Raw genomic sequence first — 20948 nt, forward strand, 5'->3', positions numbered from 1 at the left:
TCCTCCTTTGTTTGAAATACCAATTACTCATCCCTTGTACTTTAACTAAGAAGTAAATGTGTTATTTTAGCTAAGGCTAGCAACTGCTACAGCTGAGGCTAATCTAGCCACAAATCCATGCATAGCTTGCCCTTTCCTGGTACCATTTTAGGTAAGGGTGATTGTCACAAAGCTCATCCGTGTCTTTCTGAAACTCTGCTGGCTTTCTCCACAAATTCTGATTATTCTTTGTGTGTTAACAGATATGCTAAGCTTAGTATAAATGCCAGTGTAATTCAGAGTACTTAGAGCAAATGCAAACTGAGAAAACAATAAACTGCAAGAAGCAAAACAAAGAGGAAAAGAGAGAAAGCCTAGTAGCTCTCAAGTAAAGGTGTCTCAACCTCTGACCACTGGGTAGAACGCTGCAGGATTCACTGAGCTTGGTTTTGGAAGAGGAAGAAAAGAGCTCAACCCTTCCTAAAGTCAGAACTTTAGGAACAGCAGTATTCAGGTGTCCTAAGTTAATTCTTTGCCTAGTAAGTTTCCCACAAATGTCAGGTATTGGTTGCAGGGGAAATGACTCTTGTCAGAAGCAATATGGGAAAGGCACCTCCTCATCATCACAGCATCTCCACAGTTCTATATACACCTTTTCTACATTCACAGCCTTACAGAACACAGACATTTGGAATAAGCCTGCTTGCTTACCTTTAGTCTGGTTTGAATCATCATCACACGGTGCAGCTGCCCCATCACAGAAGGTGAAGCTCACAGATCACAGAAGTGCTGCTTTCTTGCCTCCCTGGACTGCAGTAACTCCTCTCCCACTACCAAAGCCCAAAGCACAGACTTCCCTCTCCCTGCTCCCTTTTATACCCCTCTGCAGGCCCACCACCCTCCCAGGTGTGAGGCTGCCATGGTGAGTGCTGGTTTGTTAACCCTTCCATGACCAGGAAGGAGCCTGTTGTGCCACAAGGCAGCTCTACTGGAAAACCAGGGCTTTTAAAGAATTTATCAACAAATCTGGGGGTTTTGAGAGGTAATTTGATGGAGCCCTTGTGGAAACTGTCCCATATTATTAAATCAGCAAATGTGCAGCTCAGACTGGATGCACTGTGCTGGCCTTGCTTTCTGTGTCTTTCTGAATTCCTGACACGTCCAAAAGCATTCATGTGCTCAGTGTTTGTACCTCTCCAAGATGTGGATTTTCACCAACATCCTTTGCTGTTGATTCCTGTAAGTAGTGCTCCAGCAGTGGTATGTGGAGTGGAAAAGTGAATCAATCTGGGCGGTCCCCTTAATGGGTGATCTGTTTTGTAATTTGTGCAAAGGAATTTCTCCAAGGAAACTGTTTGCTTTCTTCTCAAACACTTTGTTACCTAACTCGTAGTGGAACAAAACTGTCTCTCCAGCTCATCTCAAAGTTGTTTCAACTTGCAGTCCATTCCCCACATCCTCTGTGTGTTCAGCAGTCCCTGGAAAGCTCCACCCTCCCATCCAGTTAATAACCAGTTAGCCCAGGGTCTGATATTTCCAGTCTCTGCTCTGCCTGCCCGGCAGCGCTTCCTCTCCCCTTGGCCCCCAGCCTCACAGGCAGTGACTGCTGTGTGTGGAGCCCCTGTGCTCAGCCTCGTGGTGCCAAGCAGCCTCTTTGCTCTCTGGGAAGCACAGCAAATGAGTGTGGGGACAGTCCTCTTCCAGTCCAGCAGCTATGGCAAGGAGGGCAGGCTGCTCTGCTGCCTCAGCGAGGGCACCTCTGAACCCGCTGTGAGCTTCACAGGTAGGATGCTCGGGGTGGAATCCTGTCCTGTCCCTTTCCTCTGTTTTTCCAAGTGCTTCAAGGAGGATGAGGTCCTTTCAAGTTTGTGTTTGTCTTGTAGTATGAGGCCAGCCACAGGCAGGTGTGAGATTGCCTGCTTTTATAGGGATTTTAGGATTAGTGAAATGCTTATTTTCTACAAGCAGTTACACAATATTTCAGAAATAGAGACCGCTTCAGCACTTAATATGACTCTGAAATTTAAAATTTAGCATATTCTACCTCCTGCTCTGAGACCAAAGAGATTGGTAATTATAGTGTTTGAGACCAAAGAGATTGGTAATTGGAGTGTTTGCAGCAAAGGTGGGGGACAAAGCACCCCTTACATGGTGGCTGGATAGGAAAGCTTTCATATCCGGAGAGAAGCAAATTGTATTGTGGGAATAAAGAAAAGGAAGGAGATGGATGAAGCATAACCTCCTTGTGTGACTGTGTATTACTTGTTCACTAGGTGATGATGTCAGTTTTCCATTGCATAGGAAATGAAAGTGATAATGTAAGATTTATGGTAGGCCTTGAAAAGGAGCTGATATAAAACGGAATTTCCCAGCTCATTTCCTGACTTTTGGTGTGGACTGAGCTCACAAACTGTTCAGCTGGAGGGGCAGCATTGGTGACATGCTTTGGTTATCTCTGTGGTGATCATATTTCTATTTTGTGATGGATGGTGTAGATACCACACTGTATGGAACAGGGTGGGCTGGTATGGAGTTATAACCTGCAAGAAATACTTTTGTGTCCTGGTAAAAACCCCTTTAGGTGTTTGGGTAACCTTTCCAGTTATTTAAGCATTCAGGTCACTTTAACAAGTAAAGGAAGTTAGTGAGACGTGAACTCTTAAAAGCATTTGATTTTTAGGTAATAAGATTTTTAGGTAAGCACTGTAGCTAAGTGATTGAAGCTTCTCATCAAACATTAACTTCTGCTGGCTTTTTTGTCCATCAAGTGGGTGTTAAGAACCTGTGCCAGCCTCCCAGGCATTCCCAAGAAAAGGCTAAGAGTCCCACATCTGCTTTGACTTCCCACTTCCAGTCCAGCACAGCCCCACAGGTTTCCATGTGGGCAGAACTCTTGGTGCTGAGCAGGTGGCATTTCTGCTGGCTTCACCTTGCCTGCAGTGGGCTCAGCTGGGCACAGGGCTTGCTGCAGCACCTCTGGAGCTGGGCTGGCCCTGGGCTGCTTCAGGCTATCCATGGGTGCATGGATGAACACCTAACTTTGTGTCTGTGAGCAGGGCTTGGCTGCTCAGTGTGTGAGCTTGTCTGGCTGGAGAAAGAAACTTAAAGGATGCTTTGACTTAGAATAAATGCTATGTTTTTTGTTTAAAGCCTTTCCCTGGCTGGCAGGTACATAATTGAAAGTAAGAAGGTAATTAACACCATTAAGGAGTTTTGGAGCTGAAAGGTTGGGTAATTTTTGGAAACTGCCTACTTTTGTGTTTGCTCTCTAGCAGAGATGTGTAAGTCTCGTACAGCACATTTGACTTTGCTTAAAGCATTGAAACACTCAGAACACAAGTCACTGTAGGAGCATAAAGAATGTATTATTTAATTAAATAGTATTTTTACTCCATAAAGGGAGCTGGATTTAGGAGCTGGTGTTCTTTCATGGAGCTGAGTATGCACACATCCAGCCCCAAGAAAATACAGTGGGGTGTTGGCAGCCATGCTGTAATGTAGGTGGCTGAGCATTGGGATTTCTTATTTTCCATGATAGCTTCCAGCCTGATGGGTTAACATCTTGTAAAACTAATTGCAGTTGAAAGTTAGGAATAAGAAGGGTATGTAAATATTGCATCTGCAGGTAGTGCAATCAAGGAACTGACATTTTGGTGCCTTAGTCTGTAGGCTCTTCTTTTTGTGCTAGGAGAACCTTGACAGAAGGCTACTTTTAGGTTATTAAGTAATTGCAAGATGAGTAGGTTATGCAAGAAATAGAACTCTGAATAATTGCCAGAAATGCAGTCAAAAGCCACTTAGCTAAGTTAAAAATGGAAACAGAGCAAAGCTCAACCACTTACTTTCTCATATACCTACAATACAGTTAAAAAATTACATTATAGGCTGGAAGCCCCCCATAGAGTCCTCATTTTCCAGGCTTGAGCTCTGCCTTGTGACACAGATTTGGCATATTACTGTTCCTTTTACATGGCACAGGCTTCTTCCTGTTTTGTGTCTCACTGACTTCCCAGTTTTCCTATCCTGTGCTGCATTTGCACTCTTTGTTCCTTTTTCAAGTGCCTTACAGAGCAGCTCTTGCTCATGAGTGTAAATCTCAGAGGCTTGTGGAGAAGGGGGTAGGTGTAGCCACACACATTCTCTGGCAGTGTCTGTTTAAAAACATCCCAAGCCTGACTTCTCAGCCCATCAGAAATGGGCCAAACCAATGAGTGTAGAGCAAAGAAAGCCTCAGATTATTTTAGAGAGAACTTTTTATGTTTAGTGCATTTAATGAAATCTCTTTGCAGTATACATTTATCTAAGTAAGTTTCAACTAGAGAATTCAGAAATAGATATTGGGACAGGGACTTAGATCTTTGCTGTCAGAGAAAAAATATATAACTTTAATAAGTGTATACCTTTACACCTCCATGTGGTCTTGTTCCCTTGAGCAGCCCTCATGTATGAAACCACACCATCACTCTTTCTTTTCTTAATATTGACATTTACTCTACTACATGTTCCTGGAAAACCTCTCCATGAGTTGAAAAGCCAGGGATGGTCTTGACATAGCATTAGCATGAAGTGTTCACAGTTTTGCTTCTTACTACAGTTCTTCCTAAACCCCTGTGGATTTAGATTCGTTTTAATCATCACAAGAACTGTAGGGACTTTTTTCTTTTGTTGCTAAAACATGTCTGATTCCTCCCCCCACTCCCTTGTAGGGACAAGTTTACATCAGTTGTCCATTGAAACAGCAAAACAGAAATGCTGCTGCTAAATACCCAGCATCACCTGTACTGCTTTCTGTCCCTGCTCCTGTCAGTTTTCCACCTCTGTTTTCACAGTCTTGAAATGTATTACAAATCACTGTCATTCCTCTTAATATTGAACCAGTTACTGTCCCAGCTTATACATCTCATTTGTGCCATAATTCACTCTTACTTGTATTTGTAATGTTGGTTTCAGATCCAGGCTGTGTCCACCACAGAAACAATAACATTTTGTGATTGAAAGATTTCTTCACTACTTCATGTAATTTTAGAAAGTGCTTTTAGTTGTGCACCTACAGGTGTAGATATATAATAAATATTAAATAGAAATTTTATATACATAGCTTGCTATTTGGCTTATAGCAGTTAAAGCACCTTCTCCAGGAGTTGGACTGGATGATCCCTGTGGGTCCCTTCCAGCTCAGGAAGGGAAATGATTAGAGCTGTACACAAAGTGATTGCCTCTCCTGTCCTTTCCTCAGAGGCCCTGCACCGCCCCTACGGCTGCGACGTCGAGCCCCAGGCACTGAACGAAGCCATCAGGTGGAGCTCCAAGGAGAACCTGCTTGGAGCCACTGAGAGCGACCCCAATCTCTTTGTTGCACTTTACGATTTTGTAGCAAGTGGTGACAACACACTCAGCATCACCAAAGGTAACACTGGGAGTGTGGAGCACCTGTGGGCTTGAAAACTTAGCAACAGAAATCAGGAAATGGAATCCCTGCCTGGATAGGAATGGGAATAGTGCACTTAGAGACTGGGAATACTGCACTTAGAGACTGGGAATAGTGCACTTAGAGAAGGTGATTCCCGACAGCAATGGTGGGAAGCAGACAGTCCATCTCTCATGGTGCTGGAGGGACACCTGCTGGGCAGTTCTGCTGGGACAGGCACAGTCCAGCCCTCTCCTGTGCCAGGCTCCCCACATCACTGGCCCTGTGAGGTACCTGCTGTAGGAAGGGCCGGGGGAAATTGGTACATTATAGATGGTAACAGAACTCGGCAATTTCAACTGGGGGCAGATCAAGAATTGAGCTTGCACAGACACCTTCTGATTCTGGTCAGTACGTGTGTTAGAACTGTTAAATCATATGGCATTTAAAGCTTCAAGAAAACAAACCTGAGCCCTCCAAGAAAATAAAGTCTTCCTATTCTAATAAGCTGGATACAAGAAGCTTTTTGAGTTCATCTCACTGCACTAAACCAGTGAACAGTATCCTAGGTATGCTGTCTGAGCCTTTGCTTCATAAATACCTTGTATGTAGCAGTTTATTTAGAAGATGATTTCTTTTGTTAAGCTATAAACCCAGGCTCAACTTGTGCTGAGTTCCTCCCTCAAGAAGGCCCAGTAGCTTGCACTGTGCTTATTTTGGTTTTTCCTTTCTGGTCCCAGGTGAGAAGTTGCGAGTCCTGGGTTACAACCAGAATGGCGAATGGAGTGAGGTACGTTCAAAGAATGGGCAGGGCTGGGTACCAAGCAATTACATCACCCCAGTGAACAGCCTGGAGAAGCACTCGTGGTACCACGGGCCCGTGTCCCGCAGCGCAGCTGAGTATCTGCTCAGCAGCCTCATCAATGGCAGCTTCCTGGTCCGGGAGAGCGAGAGCAGCCCGGGGCAGCTGTCCATCTCGCTCAGGTACGAAGGACGTGTTTACCACTACAGGATCAACACCACCTCAGATGGCAAGGTAAGCACCTCTGCACAGTGCTGTGGGGAGAGGAGATGGAGATAGCATCTTGCAGAATCTCAAGTTGGAGATCCAGTATTAATATAAAAGAGCATGTGTGCCGAGGGTTTGGTAGTGACTTCCCAAAAATAACTTTAGAAGAAGTGCAGACAGTTCTTGTCTCGGCTGAAAGTAGCTGGGTAGCAAGGCAGCTGTGGTTGGAGGTGGGGGTAGCCTTCCACTGATCCCCTTAGAAGCAGCAAAGCTTTGGTAAGTGTTCTGGTTTAGGGCACATTTGGGAGAAAACCGCCAAAAGGGGGCCCCTCCAGAAAGCAAACCCACATGGCCCCTCCTCCCATCCGGTTTGGGAAGGATTCCTTGGAGAGAAGTGGAAAGAACCTGTTTATTTAACAGGCACAGCACCCCCAGCACACAGAATGAACAATACCAGGTGACACCACTCTGTCACCACTCTGAAAAAGATGACAAATCCAGAAAGTCTCTCTTGGGGTGGTCACTCTGTTACCAGTCCTTCGGGTGCTGGGGCAGCTGCTGCAGCCACAAGGTGCAAACTCTCGGTGTTCCCAGGTCCCAGCCTGGAGCAGGTTCGAGTAAGTCCCAAAAAAAGGAAAGGAGAAACAGTCTAGGGAAAATTTGGACTGTTTAGCTAAACTAACTAATGAGCAGGAAGCAAAAAGCAAGAGCAAAGCAGGAGCAAAGCAGAGGCAAGAGCAAAGTGAAAAGCAAAGCAAAAAGCAAAAGCTGCACCATGTACTGCCCTGTCTGTGTCCCACCAGCCGTGGGGGAGAGGCTGATAGCAAAACCAAAACTAAACTTTCACTCTTCAGAGCCAGTCTTGAAGGCACAGAACATAATATCCAACATAAACAGAACACATGAATGGGGACACAAGCATCATAACATCACCCTAGGACAGTAAGTCAGGATTTTTAACCAAAATGAAGTAGTGGCATGTTGTGTTCAGAGACCTAAGAATCCCAGCTTCTAGTCCTGTAAAGCACAAGGCAGGAGACATTTAATTGTCACAAGAACTGACACAGCTCTTTAGTGATGGCTTACATGTAGTTGCCTTCTGCAGGTAAAAATCCCATAAATTAATAGTTATTTGCCCAACAGGAAGAGAAGAAATATTTTAAAGTCCTGGTTTTCTGATTAAAAAAAAAATTAGAACGTTTGTACCTGTTTTCCAACATTACTGAAAACTTGCAGCTGCCTTTATTTAAGCAGATTCCTCTTTGTTGCTTTGCAGGTCTATGTGACAGCAGAAAGCCGTTTCAGCACCCTGGCAGAGCTGGTGCACCATCACTCCACGGTGGCAGATGGCCTGGTGACAACCCTGCATTACCCAGCCCCCAAGTGCAATAAGCCCACCGTGTACGGAGTGTCCCCCATCCACGACAAGTGGGAGATGGAGCGCACCGACATCACCATGAAGCACAAGCTCGGGGGAGGGCAGTATGGAGAGGTCTACGTGGGGGTCTGGAAGAAATACAATCTCACAGTGGCTGTGAAAACATTAAAGGTGAGTTTTCAGATTTTGGGCACTGGTCATTTGGTCACTGTTTATGACGTGAGTAAGGAAATTGTAATGTTCTCAACTACACCTCGTGATACCAACATCAGAGAATAGAGTGTGCTGCTCTGCATTAAATCCCTGCTTGGGAGTAGCTTTGCAAATCAAAGTGACCTCATCAAACTTACACCAGTGCACGTGGCTTAGAAACAAATTGGAATTTTGGCCCAGCAGGAGCTGCATGTCCAAGTTAGACCAATAAAATGGTTCAAACCCAACTTCCCTTCCTCCAGAGGAGCTATGGAGGCTTTAAGAAATCAGAGATGTAGAAAATACCTTCTACAAGCTGTCCTCCACTACTGAAAAAATTCAGCTTCTCCATATCTCTTCCTTTACAAAACCTTTGTTTCAACATTAACAACTGCAATTCTAAGTGGCCCCTGAATAAGTTAATTTTTATAGCTATACAGGGAAACAAAGTCAGTGATCCTGAGAGTCTTCCTCTCACCAACCACAACACCAAATGGGCAAGCCTGGCCCTGCCAGGGTACTGCAGATCAGCCAGGCAGCTGTTCAGGGATGGTACAGTTTGCTTTGGTAAAAGCCAAAACAGCAGAATGGAGACAAAGATGCCATCATTTATATTCAGCCAGGATGTGTGGTGTTAACCAGACCTTGGTCATGAAAATAAATGTTCCCTTCTTTTGCCTCTCTGTCTATCTAGGAAGATACCATGGAGGTGGAAGAGTTCTTGAAAGAAGCTGCTGTGATGAAGGAGATCAAGCACCCAAATCTAGTGCAGTTGTTAGGTGAGTGAAATGCCTTGCTCTTTGTGTTCTTACTTAGTCTTCATTTGGGCAGAAACTTGCCTGGTTTAAATGCAGTGGCAGCTTTTCTGTATTTATATAACTTTATGAATCAGGTCAGGTTATAGGGTGGTATTTTTGACAGCTTTATGTAATACTGGAGCTAAGAGACACTAATTTTAAATAAAACATCAAATACAGTCACTTACATTAGTAGACAACTTTGCTGCTGAGGCACAACTGTTACATAAAAGTTTGTAATATCAGCCTCCTGCTGGTTTGTGTCCTTGCCCTTAACATGCTCCAGGGTTCAGTGATCAGGTACAGATTCCTTCTCTGCTGTGTTAAATCAGATTTACAGAATAATTTTCTGTGGCTTATTTTTCTGAGAGAACAGGAAAAAATTGCAAGAAAATTCAAAGTGAAAGGAAAAATTCCGTTGGAAGCACAACAAATACTATTCTCCATACTTCTTAAATCAGAGGCATTTACAGAAAAAGCTGCATTGAAAAGAACAAATTAGTCCATAATTAGGCAGAAGACACCAGATTCCTGCTGCTGTGAGGAACTCTGTGTATCACCAAATAAGTACATGAGATCAAACAACTTAGGACTGGAAAAAATCCACAGGCTTTACATGGTGACTGTGCCCTGTTGTCTCACTGGCAGATGCATGATATGATGATCATTATTAAATAGTTTGCATAGCTGTTAAATCCACATGCACAAAGATTCTTAAGGAGACACCCTAAACCTTTACTAGTGTTTAATTGCCTCTGGATTTCTGGCACTTTCAGAAGTAGAGCTGTCAAGCCAAGCCTAGGATGAAAGGAGAAATGTGAAGAATGTGAAGGCTTTTACAAATGGCAACTGTTCTGTACCTACTTTAAAAAAAGGGCATAGATGAAGTGTGTGCCAGCCCTGTCTGGTTCCAGGAGCAGCAATTCAGAGATTTGTCATCAGAGAGGTGCACTTTTGCTCTTTCTGGTGCACAGTGCTTTAGTCCTGAATGTGTAAAGAGCTGCAGGGGGATCCCAGAGCTGTGACAAGAGTATCCTGTTGCCCTCCTCCTCCGCCTTGACATGCTTTGTACAGTGACTGTAGCAAGGAGTCATCCCAGGAATGTGTGAGAATGCTGCTCTAGGAGCAGGTCCCGCCGTGCTGATTCCCTGCCCAGCACATGGGAGTGCCTCACATTACTCTGCAGTGACATTTCAGTCTGGAAATCTTGCCAGCTGACAGGTACCTGCTTCCAGTTGGCCACTCTTCAGCTTTATGAAGGCAGAGAAGGGAAGAAAAGCAAACTGTGTGTTCATAATTCCTCTTTTTTCATGCTGTAATCTTTCAAAGAACAGAACTACTGCTTCATGAATATTAGATAGGAATAATGGTGCTTTCATAGACATGTTTCTCTCTATCCATAAAGTGGATGGAGAGAAAAACAGACAGAAGCCCTGAGTTTGGGCTGCACTGACCTGGGTGTCGTACATGGAAGTCTTCACTTTCCCAGAGGAGCACTCAGTGGTACAAAATGCAGTGTTAAATCAGGAGCAGAGGTGAGGAAGGGAAGCTTTATTCACCTGCTGCTCCCTGGCAGGTGTGTGCACCCTGGAGCCCCCGTTCTACATCGTGACAGAGTACATGCCCTACGGGAACCTGCTGGACTACCTGCGCGAGTGCAACCGCGAGGAGGTCAGCGCTGTCGTGCTGCTCTACATGGCCACCCAGATCTCCTCTGCCATGGAGTACCTGGAGAAGAAGAACTTCATCCACAGGTGGGGGAGGTCATGTTGAGCTGGTACAGTTTCAGATTGCAGTGGTAAACAGGCCACCAGAATGATGGGCCAGGAATTCCAGCTTTTGGGAAGGTTTCTTCCACAGCTGGGATTCACACTGGCTTATCCATTGGCTCTGGTGGCTTCAGTACTGTCTTGCAATAGCTTTTCCCCAGGACTTCCACAGCAATCTTGTGCCCAACTGCCTGGTAACACCTGTGTTGCAGACAGTGCCCACCCAAAGTCCTGTTGAAATGCAGATAAAGCCCTGCCATAAACCTGTTACCACTGTGTGATGAGCTCCTGATCCCATCCTGTCCCATCCTATCCTTGACACCCTAACAGCCACTATTACTGAAAACTTAATAGAATTTAAAAAGTTAATCCTAATCCAGGTTTACCTCATTGCTCCTAAGAATAAATCCACTCAGTTTCTGACACTGTTCAGGGCAAAGCTCACCTTGCCTCTGCCTGCTGCATACAGAGAGCACTTCCTGATCCAGGGGAGCAGGGCCCCAAAACTGCATTCAAAAGCCCTGCTCCTGCTGCAGTGGTGTCCTTTGTTCCTTTGTGCAGGGACCTGGCAGCACGGAACTGCTTAGTTGGAGAAAACCACGTGGTGAAGGTGGCTGACTTTGGCTTGAGTCGACTCATGACTGGTGATACCTACACAGCCCATGCTGGGGCCAAGTTCCCCATCAAATGGACAGCTCCTGAGAGCCTGGCCTACAACACCTTTTCAATCAAATCAGATGTGTGGGGTAAGAAAACTCACCTTCAGTGTCCTTTTCTTGTTCATTTTGCTTTTTTCTGCCAGCCCAGACAATAACTTGCTTTCTGGCCTGGGCAGAAACCCTTGTGAAGACAGTCACAGGCCAGGCCAGAACTTCATGAATTAATAATATTTTTAGCATATGATGTCTCCACATAGACTGGCCTGAAATACCTGCAAGGAAACAATGCTGCCTCAAGCTGCAATGAAGGCCACAGAGTAATGAACAACAAAAGGGCAGACTTATGACAAGGAATTTTGTTTTCCTCCTTTTGCAGCCTTTGGGGTGCTGTTATGGGAAATTGCTACCTATGGGATGTCACCATACCCAGGCATTGACCTGTCTCAGGTGTATGATCTGCTGGAAAAGGGCTATCGGATGGAGCAGCCAGAGGGGTGCCCTCCCAAGGTGTATGAGCTGATGAGGGCATGTGAGTATCTTCTTCCAGTTGTGGGGACAAAGCCTGGGAAGGTGGGAGGAATCTGGAATTAACAGCAGTACCTGATCCTCAGCATGTCAGAGTTAGGGTGGGCTTCAGTTATGAAACAAAGAAGGTGGGGAATGATGAAGGATATTACTGCTTCAAAAACCTTAAGGAAGCTGACAAAATCCCAAAAGCTGGGAATTCATATGATCGTAATGCAAAACAAGCAGAATGCCAGTCACTTTCCAGACCTTATGGTGATACCAGCAGACAGTGCTTCCAGAAAACATCCTTCTAGTGCAGATTTCTAACTGCAGAAATTACACTTTTCATCATGATACTCTTCTGTAACTTCCCAAGCTCCATCTAGGATCAAGGCACTCTTCTCCTCTTTCCCCCAGAGGGTCCACAAATCCTTCTTTTGGAAGGGTCTGCCTGAAATATTAAGAGCATGGGAGCAGGATGGTGCCTGAAGCTTTACACACTCAGTTACCAGCGACTGGGCTAGATGTGTTCTGTCCAAGCAGCCAGGGTAGCAAATACAGAATTGTCCTTTGCCCAAACAATTCAGAAAGGGGGATAGGGAGATCAGAAAAACCTGCAGAGGTGGCAGAGAGCTGGGATTTCTGGACTTGGTTCTTCCTTCTCCTGATTTGTTTGTGAGGATTCAGTAGGGTGCTAACTGCTGCCAGGAGTCAGCACCTGTGAATGACTCTAAAGCCTGTTTAACAGTGGGTCAGAGTGTGACTACTTTCTGTCTGCTTGGACAGAAGAAAAATTCATCTCCCTGTTTCAGGCTCTGAGACTTTGCTTTGTGGCATTGCAGGCTGGAAGTGGAACCCACCAGACCGACCTTCCTTTGCTGAGACCCACCAGGCTTTTGAAACCATGTTCCATGACTCGAGCATCTCAGAGGGTGAGAGCTGCTGTTGTTTTCTTCCTGAAACAGCACTGGAGGTTATCCCCAGAGTGCTGTGTCTCATGGATGGGCCCTTAAGGCTCATCTGCTGGCAGTGGGGGTAAAATGGATCTACATCCCTTATTCTTTTAGTCATAATTGGGATAAATAACTTGTTTCACAAATATTGAATAAAGTTCAGACACATTCCATCTGTGCAGGGAACAGTGTAATTTCATTTGAGCAGTAAATGCCAAAGAGCTGATTTAAAGATATTGTCTCCTCTAGCAGAGGAAATCTCTTGTTTTTCAGGCTGAAGAGTGAGGAATAAGTAAGTGATGGAGAGAGAGAAAGATGTATGCATATCACAGTCCCTTGCTGACTGCAGCAATTAGGTCACAAAATATTATTCTACCAGCCTCCACTTTTAACAAAGTGTGCTTTAATCTCTGGATTTTCTGCTTAGCTACTTCTAGGAGCAAATCTCTGCAGCTCAAGTCTGAAATATAATCTACCAGGAAGTAAATACTGGTGAGGAATGTGATACTATTCAGCAGACAAGCAGAAATGTCAGAGCATTCTTCTCAATTTTTAAATTAAATATGCAACTGATCCATCAACTTCCCTACTACAGAAAAAAGACACCAGATGGAATTTTACCAGTGAGGATCTATAATAGACACATCCAGTGGCCACACAAATGCCAAGCTGGCTGTGGCCAGGAGGTTGTGGGGTTTTTTCTGTGTTTGTTTTCTTTTTGTTGACCTGTTGTTGACATGCAATCTTCATTTCTTCACCTAGGGGCATGCAGTGATTTGCCACAAGCAAAGCAACTTAGGTCCAGATCCAGGGAGGACACAGCTTTGGGGCTGCATCAGTAGGAGGCACCTTGATTAAAGACAGGCAAATGCATCCAGTGCTGCCTTTAGCTCTTGAGCAGCCTTTAATAGATCCCTTGTACAGATCCTACCACTGTTGGGGTTTTTTTTCCTGAATTTATAAAGGTGTAAATGAGTTTGAAATCATTAGGAAAAACATCTAACCCTAAATACTTCTAGACTTGAACAAAGACTAAATCCATAAATTATGTATTTCTCAGTCATGGATCTCTTCCTGCCAGTCTGTGTTTGCAGGAAAGACCCAGGTTGTTCTTTTTCCTCTTTCTTTGCTGGTCTCTGTTTTGACTATTCCCTTTTTTCCTTACAGAGGTAGCAGAGGAGCTTGGAAGAACAGCCTCATCCTCATCCATAGTTCCTTACCTGCCCCGCTTACCCATGCTTCCCTCCAAGACAAGAACCCTGAAGAAGCAGGCAGAGAACAAGGAGAACATTGAGGGAACACAGGACACTGTGGAGCATTCAGCATCCAGCTCAGCACCAGGTGTGGGCACAGGGTGTAAATTCCCAGAGAAGCAAAGAACAACCTGACATGGGCATGTTTTGTGCTGCTGTGTCAATTATTTACTAGCAAATAGAAAACACTGTGGTTTTTTCAATGTCCTTTTAGTAAATCCCATTGTATTTTTTCTTTCAAATTCAGTTTTGCTGCTCTTTGTTAAGTGACAGCTTCAAAACTGAAGTTAACAATGCAGCGAGAGATTTTCTCCTATACTTAGCGTGTTTGGAAAGGAGCAGAAAATTATGGGAAGGGAGTAATAAACTGAAAGAAAAGAGCAACTCTTTTCTGATCTCTCCCCAAAGTGGCCTTCTCAGTATAGACAACAGATAAGTCACATACAGAAATGAAAAAAAGTGAAGAAAAAATAAAATACAAGTGCTTGCTTCTTCCCTCACTCTATCTCTGCAGCACCTGGGCAGGTAAATACACCAGGCCTATAAAACACAGTGCAGGACAGGGAGGTGGAAATAGAAATAGAAATAGATTGTCCAGATTGACACGTGTCTCTCCTGGCCAGGTTTCATCAGAAGCACACAGCCAACGGGCGGGTCCCCCGCGCTGCCCCGCAAGCAGAGGGACAAGTCCCCCAGCAGCCTCCTGGAGGATGCCAAAGAGACCACGTTCACCAGGGACAGGAAAGGGGGCTTCTTCAGCTCCTTCATGAAGAAGAGGAACGCTCCCACGCCTCCCAAGCGCAGCAGCTCCTTCCGGGAGATGGAGAACCAGCCCCACAAGAAATACGAGCTGACGGGTAACTTCTCCTCTGTGGCTTCCCTGCAGCACGTGGACGGGTTCTCCTTTGCTCCCGCGCAGCAGGACACCAGCCTGGCACCCCCCAAGTGCTACGGAGGGGGCTTTGTGCAGAGGACCTTCTACAGCGAGGAGGGCACTGGGCCCAGCAGTGCTGGGGGTGTGAGCACTGGTGGAGGGTGGTCGGGCATCACTGGCTTCTTCACGCCACGCTTGATTAAAAAGACGCTGGGTTTACGAGCAGGAAAACCCACTGGCAATGAAGAAGCTTCAAAGCCTTTTCCAAGGTCAAACTCTACATCTTCCATGTCCTCAGGGCTTCCAGAGCAGGATAGGATGGCAATGACCCTTCCCAGAAATTCCCAGAGGTCAAAAATTCAGCTGGAACGGACTGTGTCCACCTCCTCCCAGCCCGATGAGAGCACAGAGAGGGCCAGTGACCTGATTCCCAAAAGGTTTGAAGAAGGCCCTCCTTTGACCAGAGAGAGACCAAAAGCAAAACTCTTGCCAAGGGGTGCCACAGCACTCCCTTTTCGAACTCCCTCCGCGGCGGAAGAAAAGGAGGGTCCGGGGCTAGTGGCAGCTCCTAAGGGCAAGGAGAAAAACAGCGGCCCACGACAAGGGGCCCTTGAGGATGGCGAGAGGCCGGGGTGGTCATCTCTGGTAAAGGCTGCAGCAATACTTCCAACCACTCATAACCACAAAGTGCCAGTCCTAATCTCACCCACTCTAAAACACACTCCAGCAGACGTGCAGCTCATTGGCACAGACTCTCAGGGTAATAAATTTAAGCTCTTATCTGAGCATCAGGTCACTTCTTCCGGCGACAGGGACCGGCCCAGACGGGTAAAACCAAAGTGTGCTCCACCTCCACCACCGGTGATGCGGCTCCTCCAGCAGCCGGCTGCCTGCTCGGACGCAGCAGAAGAGCTGAGCAGCGCGGCGGGAGCGCAGCACGGACTGGAACCCAACGAAGGGAGTAAGAAGGCAGCAGCAGCAGCAGCACCTGTTGGTGGAAAATCCGGGAGGCCCGCGATGCCTCCGCCCCAAGTGCCTCTGTCAACGTCTTCCACCTCCCCAGTGAAAATGGCCAACGGCACGGCCGGCGCCAAGGTGGCGCTGAGAAAGACCAAACAGGCGGCTGAGAAAATCCCCGCAGACAAGATCAGCAAGGAGGCGCTGCTGGAGTGCGCGGATCTCCTCTCCAGCGCCATCGCCGAGCCCACGCCCAACAGCCAGCTGGTGGACACGGGGCACCAGCTGCTGGATTACTGCTCAGGCTACGTGGACTGCATCCCCCACACGCGCAACAAATTCGCCTTCCGGGAAGCCGTGAGCAAACTGGAACTCAGCCTGCAGGAGCTGCAGGTGTCCTCGACGGCTGCTGGCGTCCACGGGGCGAACCCCGTCCTTAATAACTTATTGTCATGTGTCCAAGAAATCAGTGATGTGGTGCAAAGGTAGCTACTGTCAATCTGGGTAAGAGAAACACACACGGGGAGGGCGGGACTGTTTTTCTGTACTGATGCTTTCAAAAGGAAAGACTGATACTTGAGTATGTGAAGTACCTCAGATCACTGAGTTCTCCTCACGTTTACAGGTTCATCTCAAAAATTGGGGATGGAGAGGGTAGATTAAAGCTGTAAGGGGCAGAACATCAAGGATCTGTCCCTACCTAATCAGGCTGATCTGCTTGGTATGGCGAGGAAAGAAAGTTCCTTCTCCTCCCCTGCAGAGGCAGGAGAACCTATGGCAGGTTCTCCCTCTGGGCAGGACGGTGGTGACAGCCGGAGCCCTGGGCTGGCTGCAGCTGCCTGGCTGCACAGATCCCACCCTGGCTGCTCTCACCTGTGCTTTGCTGTCCTGACAAGGCCAAGGAAAGGCACTGGGGCTCTGCTGGTACCAAGGGCAGAGCAGCCCCGGAGGGGGGTCATGTACAGCTGGGGGAAAGGTCTAATGCACTGACAGTATTCAGAGCTGCTGGAGGTGGATGCACTGGTCTGGATGGCTTAACTTCCACAGCACTGTTGCTGCTGTAATGAGAACTGCAAGATTAGTTAATATATGAAACTGTCCCTTTTCCCTCCTGTCCACCTCATCCACCACCTTCTCATCATCATTGTATTGGAAGTGTCAGGGATGCTGGGCAGACTTACCACTGGAATTCCCCCTTCCCACCACACAGCCTTCACTCAGCTGATACCTATTTCTAGTGGTCTAGCACAGGTGCTGCTTGATGGTCATTTTTGAGTAGTTTGGGGCTCTTGCACAACTTGCCAGTGTTGTTGTTGGGGTGGGTGGGTTGTTCCTTTTTTGAAGTTCTAGATTGTTTTTAACTTGTTCCCACGTTTACCCCCCAGTTCAGTGTGATCACCGTGAGGACCCATGGTAGGTAAGGCAGAGCCTCTGCCTCCCTGGCTGTTGTCCACATTCCTTTAGCAGTCACAGCACTGCAGGGCCAGCTGGAGAACCAGAAAGTACAGCCCAGCCTGCCCACCACGTGTCCTTACTGCTGCAGGATTCCCTGCACCTGTCCCTTACCCTTCACACTGCCAGATTCCTGGGATTTGTTCTGCTGTTTACCTGTCTCACAAGCTTCTCAGCATCCCAAGGTGATAAAGTATGGCAGCACACAGGAAACCCCACAGGTATCTCCATGGATTTGTTCCCATATTTTAAAGGCTAGACCAGAATCCTACACTGTGGTGTAGGGAATGTGCACAGAACCTGTGCACTGCTGTGCCTGAGGCGTGGCAACAAAAGCTGTGGCTCTGCCTTGAAGGGCTCCCAGTGGGTCTCTGATGCCTTCTACCAACCCCAGAATGAGAGCAGCTGAATGGTTGGTGTTGTCATCCTTGGTCGTGGTGCTGTTTGCAGACTTGTGGCCTCAAAAATCTGGTCTGTGTCTATGCACAGCTCCCCAAGGTGTGAATGTACTGGCAAGTAGGAAGAGCTCAGTTGCTGGTTTGTGAGAGGAAAGGAAACAGGCCTGAAACCTGGCTCCAAATACACCTTACCTGCATGCTGCTGCTCACTGCACACTGCTGGTGATAGAGGTTCTTGCTTGCTTTGCACCTTAAGCCTTTATTTTTTTGGCTAAAACGCTTTCTAAACTTGTTTTTGAAGTGTGGCTGTGCTGCTTTTAGTCTGAGCATTTAGAATGGAGCTGTGGCACAGGTGTGACTTTAGAAGATGGGCACTTTGTTTCTGTCTAGAAGCACATGGTGGTGCTTGGAAGCAGGCTGGGTGTCTCAGCAAGTGTCCCTGTTTTTTCCACAGAGCATAGTGAGACAGGCCTGGAAAAATCTTTAGAAATGGGCTGAGAATCCTCATTTCATTTCTGGTCTGAGCTAAGCAAAGTTGTTCCAGGGTGTGTGGAGGCACAGCAGAGGAGCAGCATGTGAGGTACAATGGACCAGTGAGCTTCTGGCCCAGTAAGTGAAGTGCTGGGGGGGAAAGAACCAGGCAACCCCTGGGGATGTCCCAAGGCCCTCCACAGGCAGAGAACCAACCCCTTATCTCCCAGACTTTACTGAGGGCTTTTGTGGTTTACCTTATCTCTTTCAGTCATCTTCATGGAAGGTGTGCATCCAAACTGACTGCCTTTGGAAAGGTGACCTGCAAAGGGAAGGTGGCTTGTGGCATTGCTTCACAGGGCCTGTCAAACAATCAGAAGGATTTAGAAGGGGGGGGGGACTCTCTTTCTTGGGGGCAGAAGGGCAGGTCTTGCTTACTCTGGCAGACCATCACATGGTTCCATGATTGTACTGCAGGGACAAAAGGGCTGGAACTGAAGGGATTCCAGGGGAAAGGAATTTTAACCAGAACATTTTAAAGTTTAGCCCAATTCTGATGAGCATTTTGAAAGAAGTGGTTTTGGTTTTTTTTTCTTTTTTTTTTTTTTTCCCTAAATGCCAGTCTTCCAGAAAAGCTACAGTAAAAGTGGTAGAATAGCAATATGGAATTTCTTACTACTAGAACTCCCCTCTTGCTGAAGAAAGCAGCTGTGTCCCAATGAACACTGTGGGCCATCCCCACTTCCTTTCAGGTGCCCCATTTTCTCCTTGCCCCTGCAGCAGAGATGGGCAGTGGGACAGGGCAGCATCCAGCTGCTTTTCCAGAGTCACAGAATGGCTGAGGTTGGAGGGAACTTTGGAGATCACCTGGTCCAAACACTCTCCCCAAGCAGGGCCACCAAGAGTCACCTGTGAGGACCATGTCCAAGCAGCTTTTGGGCATCTCCAAGCACAGAGACTCTACAAGCCCTGTGCCCAACACAGGAGTGTTTAGTTCTCACCCCTCCTCTGGGTCAAAATCAAAAGCTGGTGGAATTTGGGGATTGTCACTCTCATGGGAAGTGTTTTCCCTGCCCTTACCTATTATCTAACATCAGGTAGGCAGATTGTGGCAGAGGTAGTGCTGATTTGACAGGTTTTTTCCCCCCTAAACTGAAGGCTGTGGAATTGCTGGGACTTCTGCTGCCCTAGAGTGTTTTATTCCCTAACTGCAATGCTCCCCTGTCCTCTGGCAGGATAGCAAAAGGAATCTGGGAAAGCTGCTTCTGCTGTAAATTACCATCCAGTTGTCTTTCCTTCCACTGCTGCTTCTAAAACTTGTACCATTCCCTCTCCCTTTAGCTAGGTCTGCCTTTCTCTTCAGCCTTAAAGGTCTCCACTGTGGCCAATTCTCTGTTTTCAGCCTGGCACCAGATGTGCAAAGGAACAAATGTGGGTGCTGACACCCCATTGTTTGTCCCAGTGACTTCCTGCTCCATGGTTTGGGGCAGGGGACAAGGCAGAAGTGCTGTTGTTTCTCCTCAGCACTGTCAGACAGCTGTGAGGGCACAGCTGGAGCTGGGCTCTCTTGCACTACTGTGGGCCAGAATTGAAATTTGTCTTTGCCATGGGGAAGGCACCCACGGGCCTGGTCCTGCCAAGCACAAAGCACAGAGTGAGCTCAGGGGGGCACTTTCTTTTCCTGCCACTGTGGGAATAGCTGACTCACAGGTGCAATTCTCTCTTCTTCCTGCACCCCACACCCTTCTTACCCCAAAGTGGTGCACTTGATTTAGTCATGTTCTTCATTACTGTGGGCAGGGCTGAGGCTGAGCTGGGAGCCTGGGTCTTGGGACTGCACCAAATTCAGCCAGTGGGAAAGGGGAATTGAGGGGAGCAGTGTTGCTGATGACACAGCAGGGAGGGAGAGAGGAGGGCTGTGCTTGTCCTCCTCAGGACTTTCTCCTGGGTGCCACTGGCCTTGTGTCTGTGAGACACAGCCAAACACGAGGGCTGACATCTGTCAGGGTGCTTTGGGGGAGCTGTGGGGCACAGGGAGCCAAACCCCACAGTGGAGACAGAGCAGCCCCTCCCCACCAGGCTGAGGTGTGGGTGGGTCACACTGCAGCCACAGAGCAATCCCTACCCTCGTGTCCTACCACTTACCTGAGGCAGGCTTTTCCACAGTGGAAAGGGTGACTGGAGGCACCAGTGACTCCACAGGATGGTGGTTCCAAAGCCATCAGGCTGCTGCCTTCTGTGGGACACACTCAGCTCAGCCCTGCTGCTCACCAGGAGCTGGCAGGGAGACTTAAAGGGAACTGCAGCATGTGTGGAGGCTGCTGGGGTGGTGCTGCACATCCCTGGAGAGTGGAACAAAGCCCTCAGCCCATTCTCTGGTAGCAGGTCCCAGGAGGTTCTGGGACAGACTTGTTTCTCCCAGCTCCAGGCTAAGCAATGTCTGTACCAAAGGAGGTCGTTCTTCCCCATGTGTCTGTTGTGCACGGGAGGTGGAGCCTGCTGGGCTCACATGGCACTGTTTGTATTGGTAGTGAACTCCTTGAGGGCAGGAATGGATTGAAATGAATCACGTTAATCACCAATCACTCTTAGCAGTGTTGTCAACTGTTTTTGTTTTTTAATTGTTATTGTAATATATTTTGGTTGTTTTTCTAATTTAATTCTCTCACTATCGTCTGACTGTGAACTGCGAACAGTGTTAAACTTGATGTAAATAAGGCCTTGGAAGGGCCTCTTTGCCTGTCGTTCCACAAAGTTTTGCCAATTTGCATTTTGTTTTAAATAAAGGTTGCAATATTTTATTGGCAAAAACCACTCAAGTAGATGCTGAGGGTTTTTTTTCCCTCAGTGACTATTTGAAACTGCTCAGTCCTAACCAGAAGCTCTTTCTTTG

At 47.1% G+C, this 20948-nt stretch overlaps 1 protein-coding gene across 1 annotated transcript in view; it reads left to right on the forward strand.

Moving 5' to 3' along the window:
• The window catches only part of ABL2 (ABL proto-oncogene 2, non-receptor tyrosine kinase), a 45461-nt gene extending 24587 nt beyond the window's left edge, over positions 1 to 20874 (forward strand). The window contains exons 2-11 of the mRNA XM_036387550.1: positions 5216 to 5386; positions 6127 to 6422; positions 7672 to 7944; positions 8660 to 8744; positions 10339 to 10516; positions 11093 to 11277; positions 11567 to 11719; positions 12540 to 12629; positions 13818 to 13991; positions 14527 to 20874. Of these exons, the coding sequence (XP_036243443.1) occupies positions 5216 to 5386; positions 6127 to 6422; positions 7672 to 7944; positions 8660 to 8744; positions 10339 to 10516; positions 11093 to 11277; positions 11567 to 11719; positions 12540 to 12629; positions 13818 to 13991; positions 14527 to 16223 (3302 nt within the window). The 3' untranslated portion in view covers positions 16224 to 20874. The remainder of the gene's footprint in view (positions 1 to 5215; positions 5387 to 6126; positions 6423 to 7671; positions 7945 to 8659; positions 8745 to 10338; positions 10517 to 11092; positions 11278 to 11566; positions 11720 to 12539; positions 12630 to 13817; positions 13992 to 14526) is intronic.
• The last annotated feature ends 74 nt before the right edge of the window (positions 20875 to 20948 follow it).

Source organism: Molothrus ater, chromosome 9 (genome assembly GCF_012460135.2).
Source record: "Molothrus ater isolate BHLD 08-10-18 breed brown headed cowbird chromosome 9, BPBGC_Mater_1.1, whole genome shotgun sequence".
NCBI lineage: Eukaryota > Metazoa > Chordata > Aves > Passeriformes > Icteridae > Molothrus > Molothrus ater.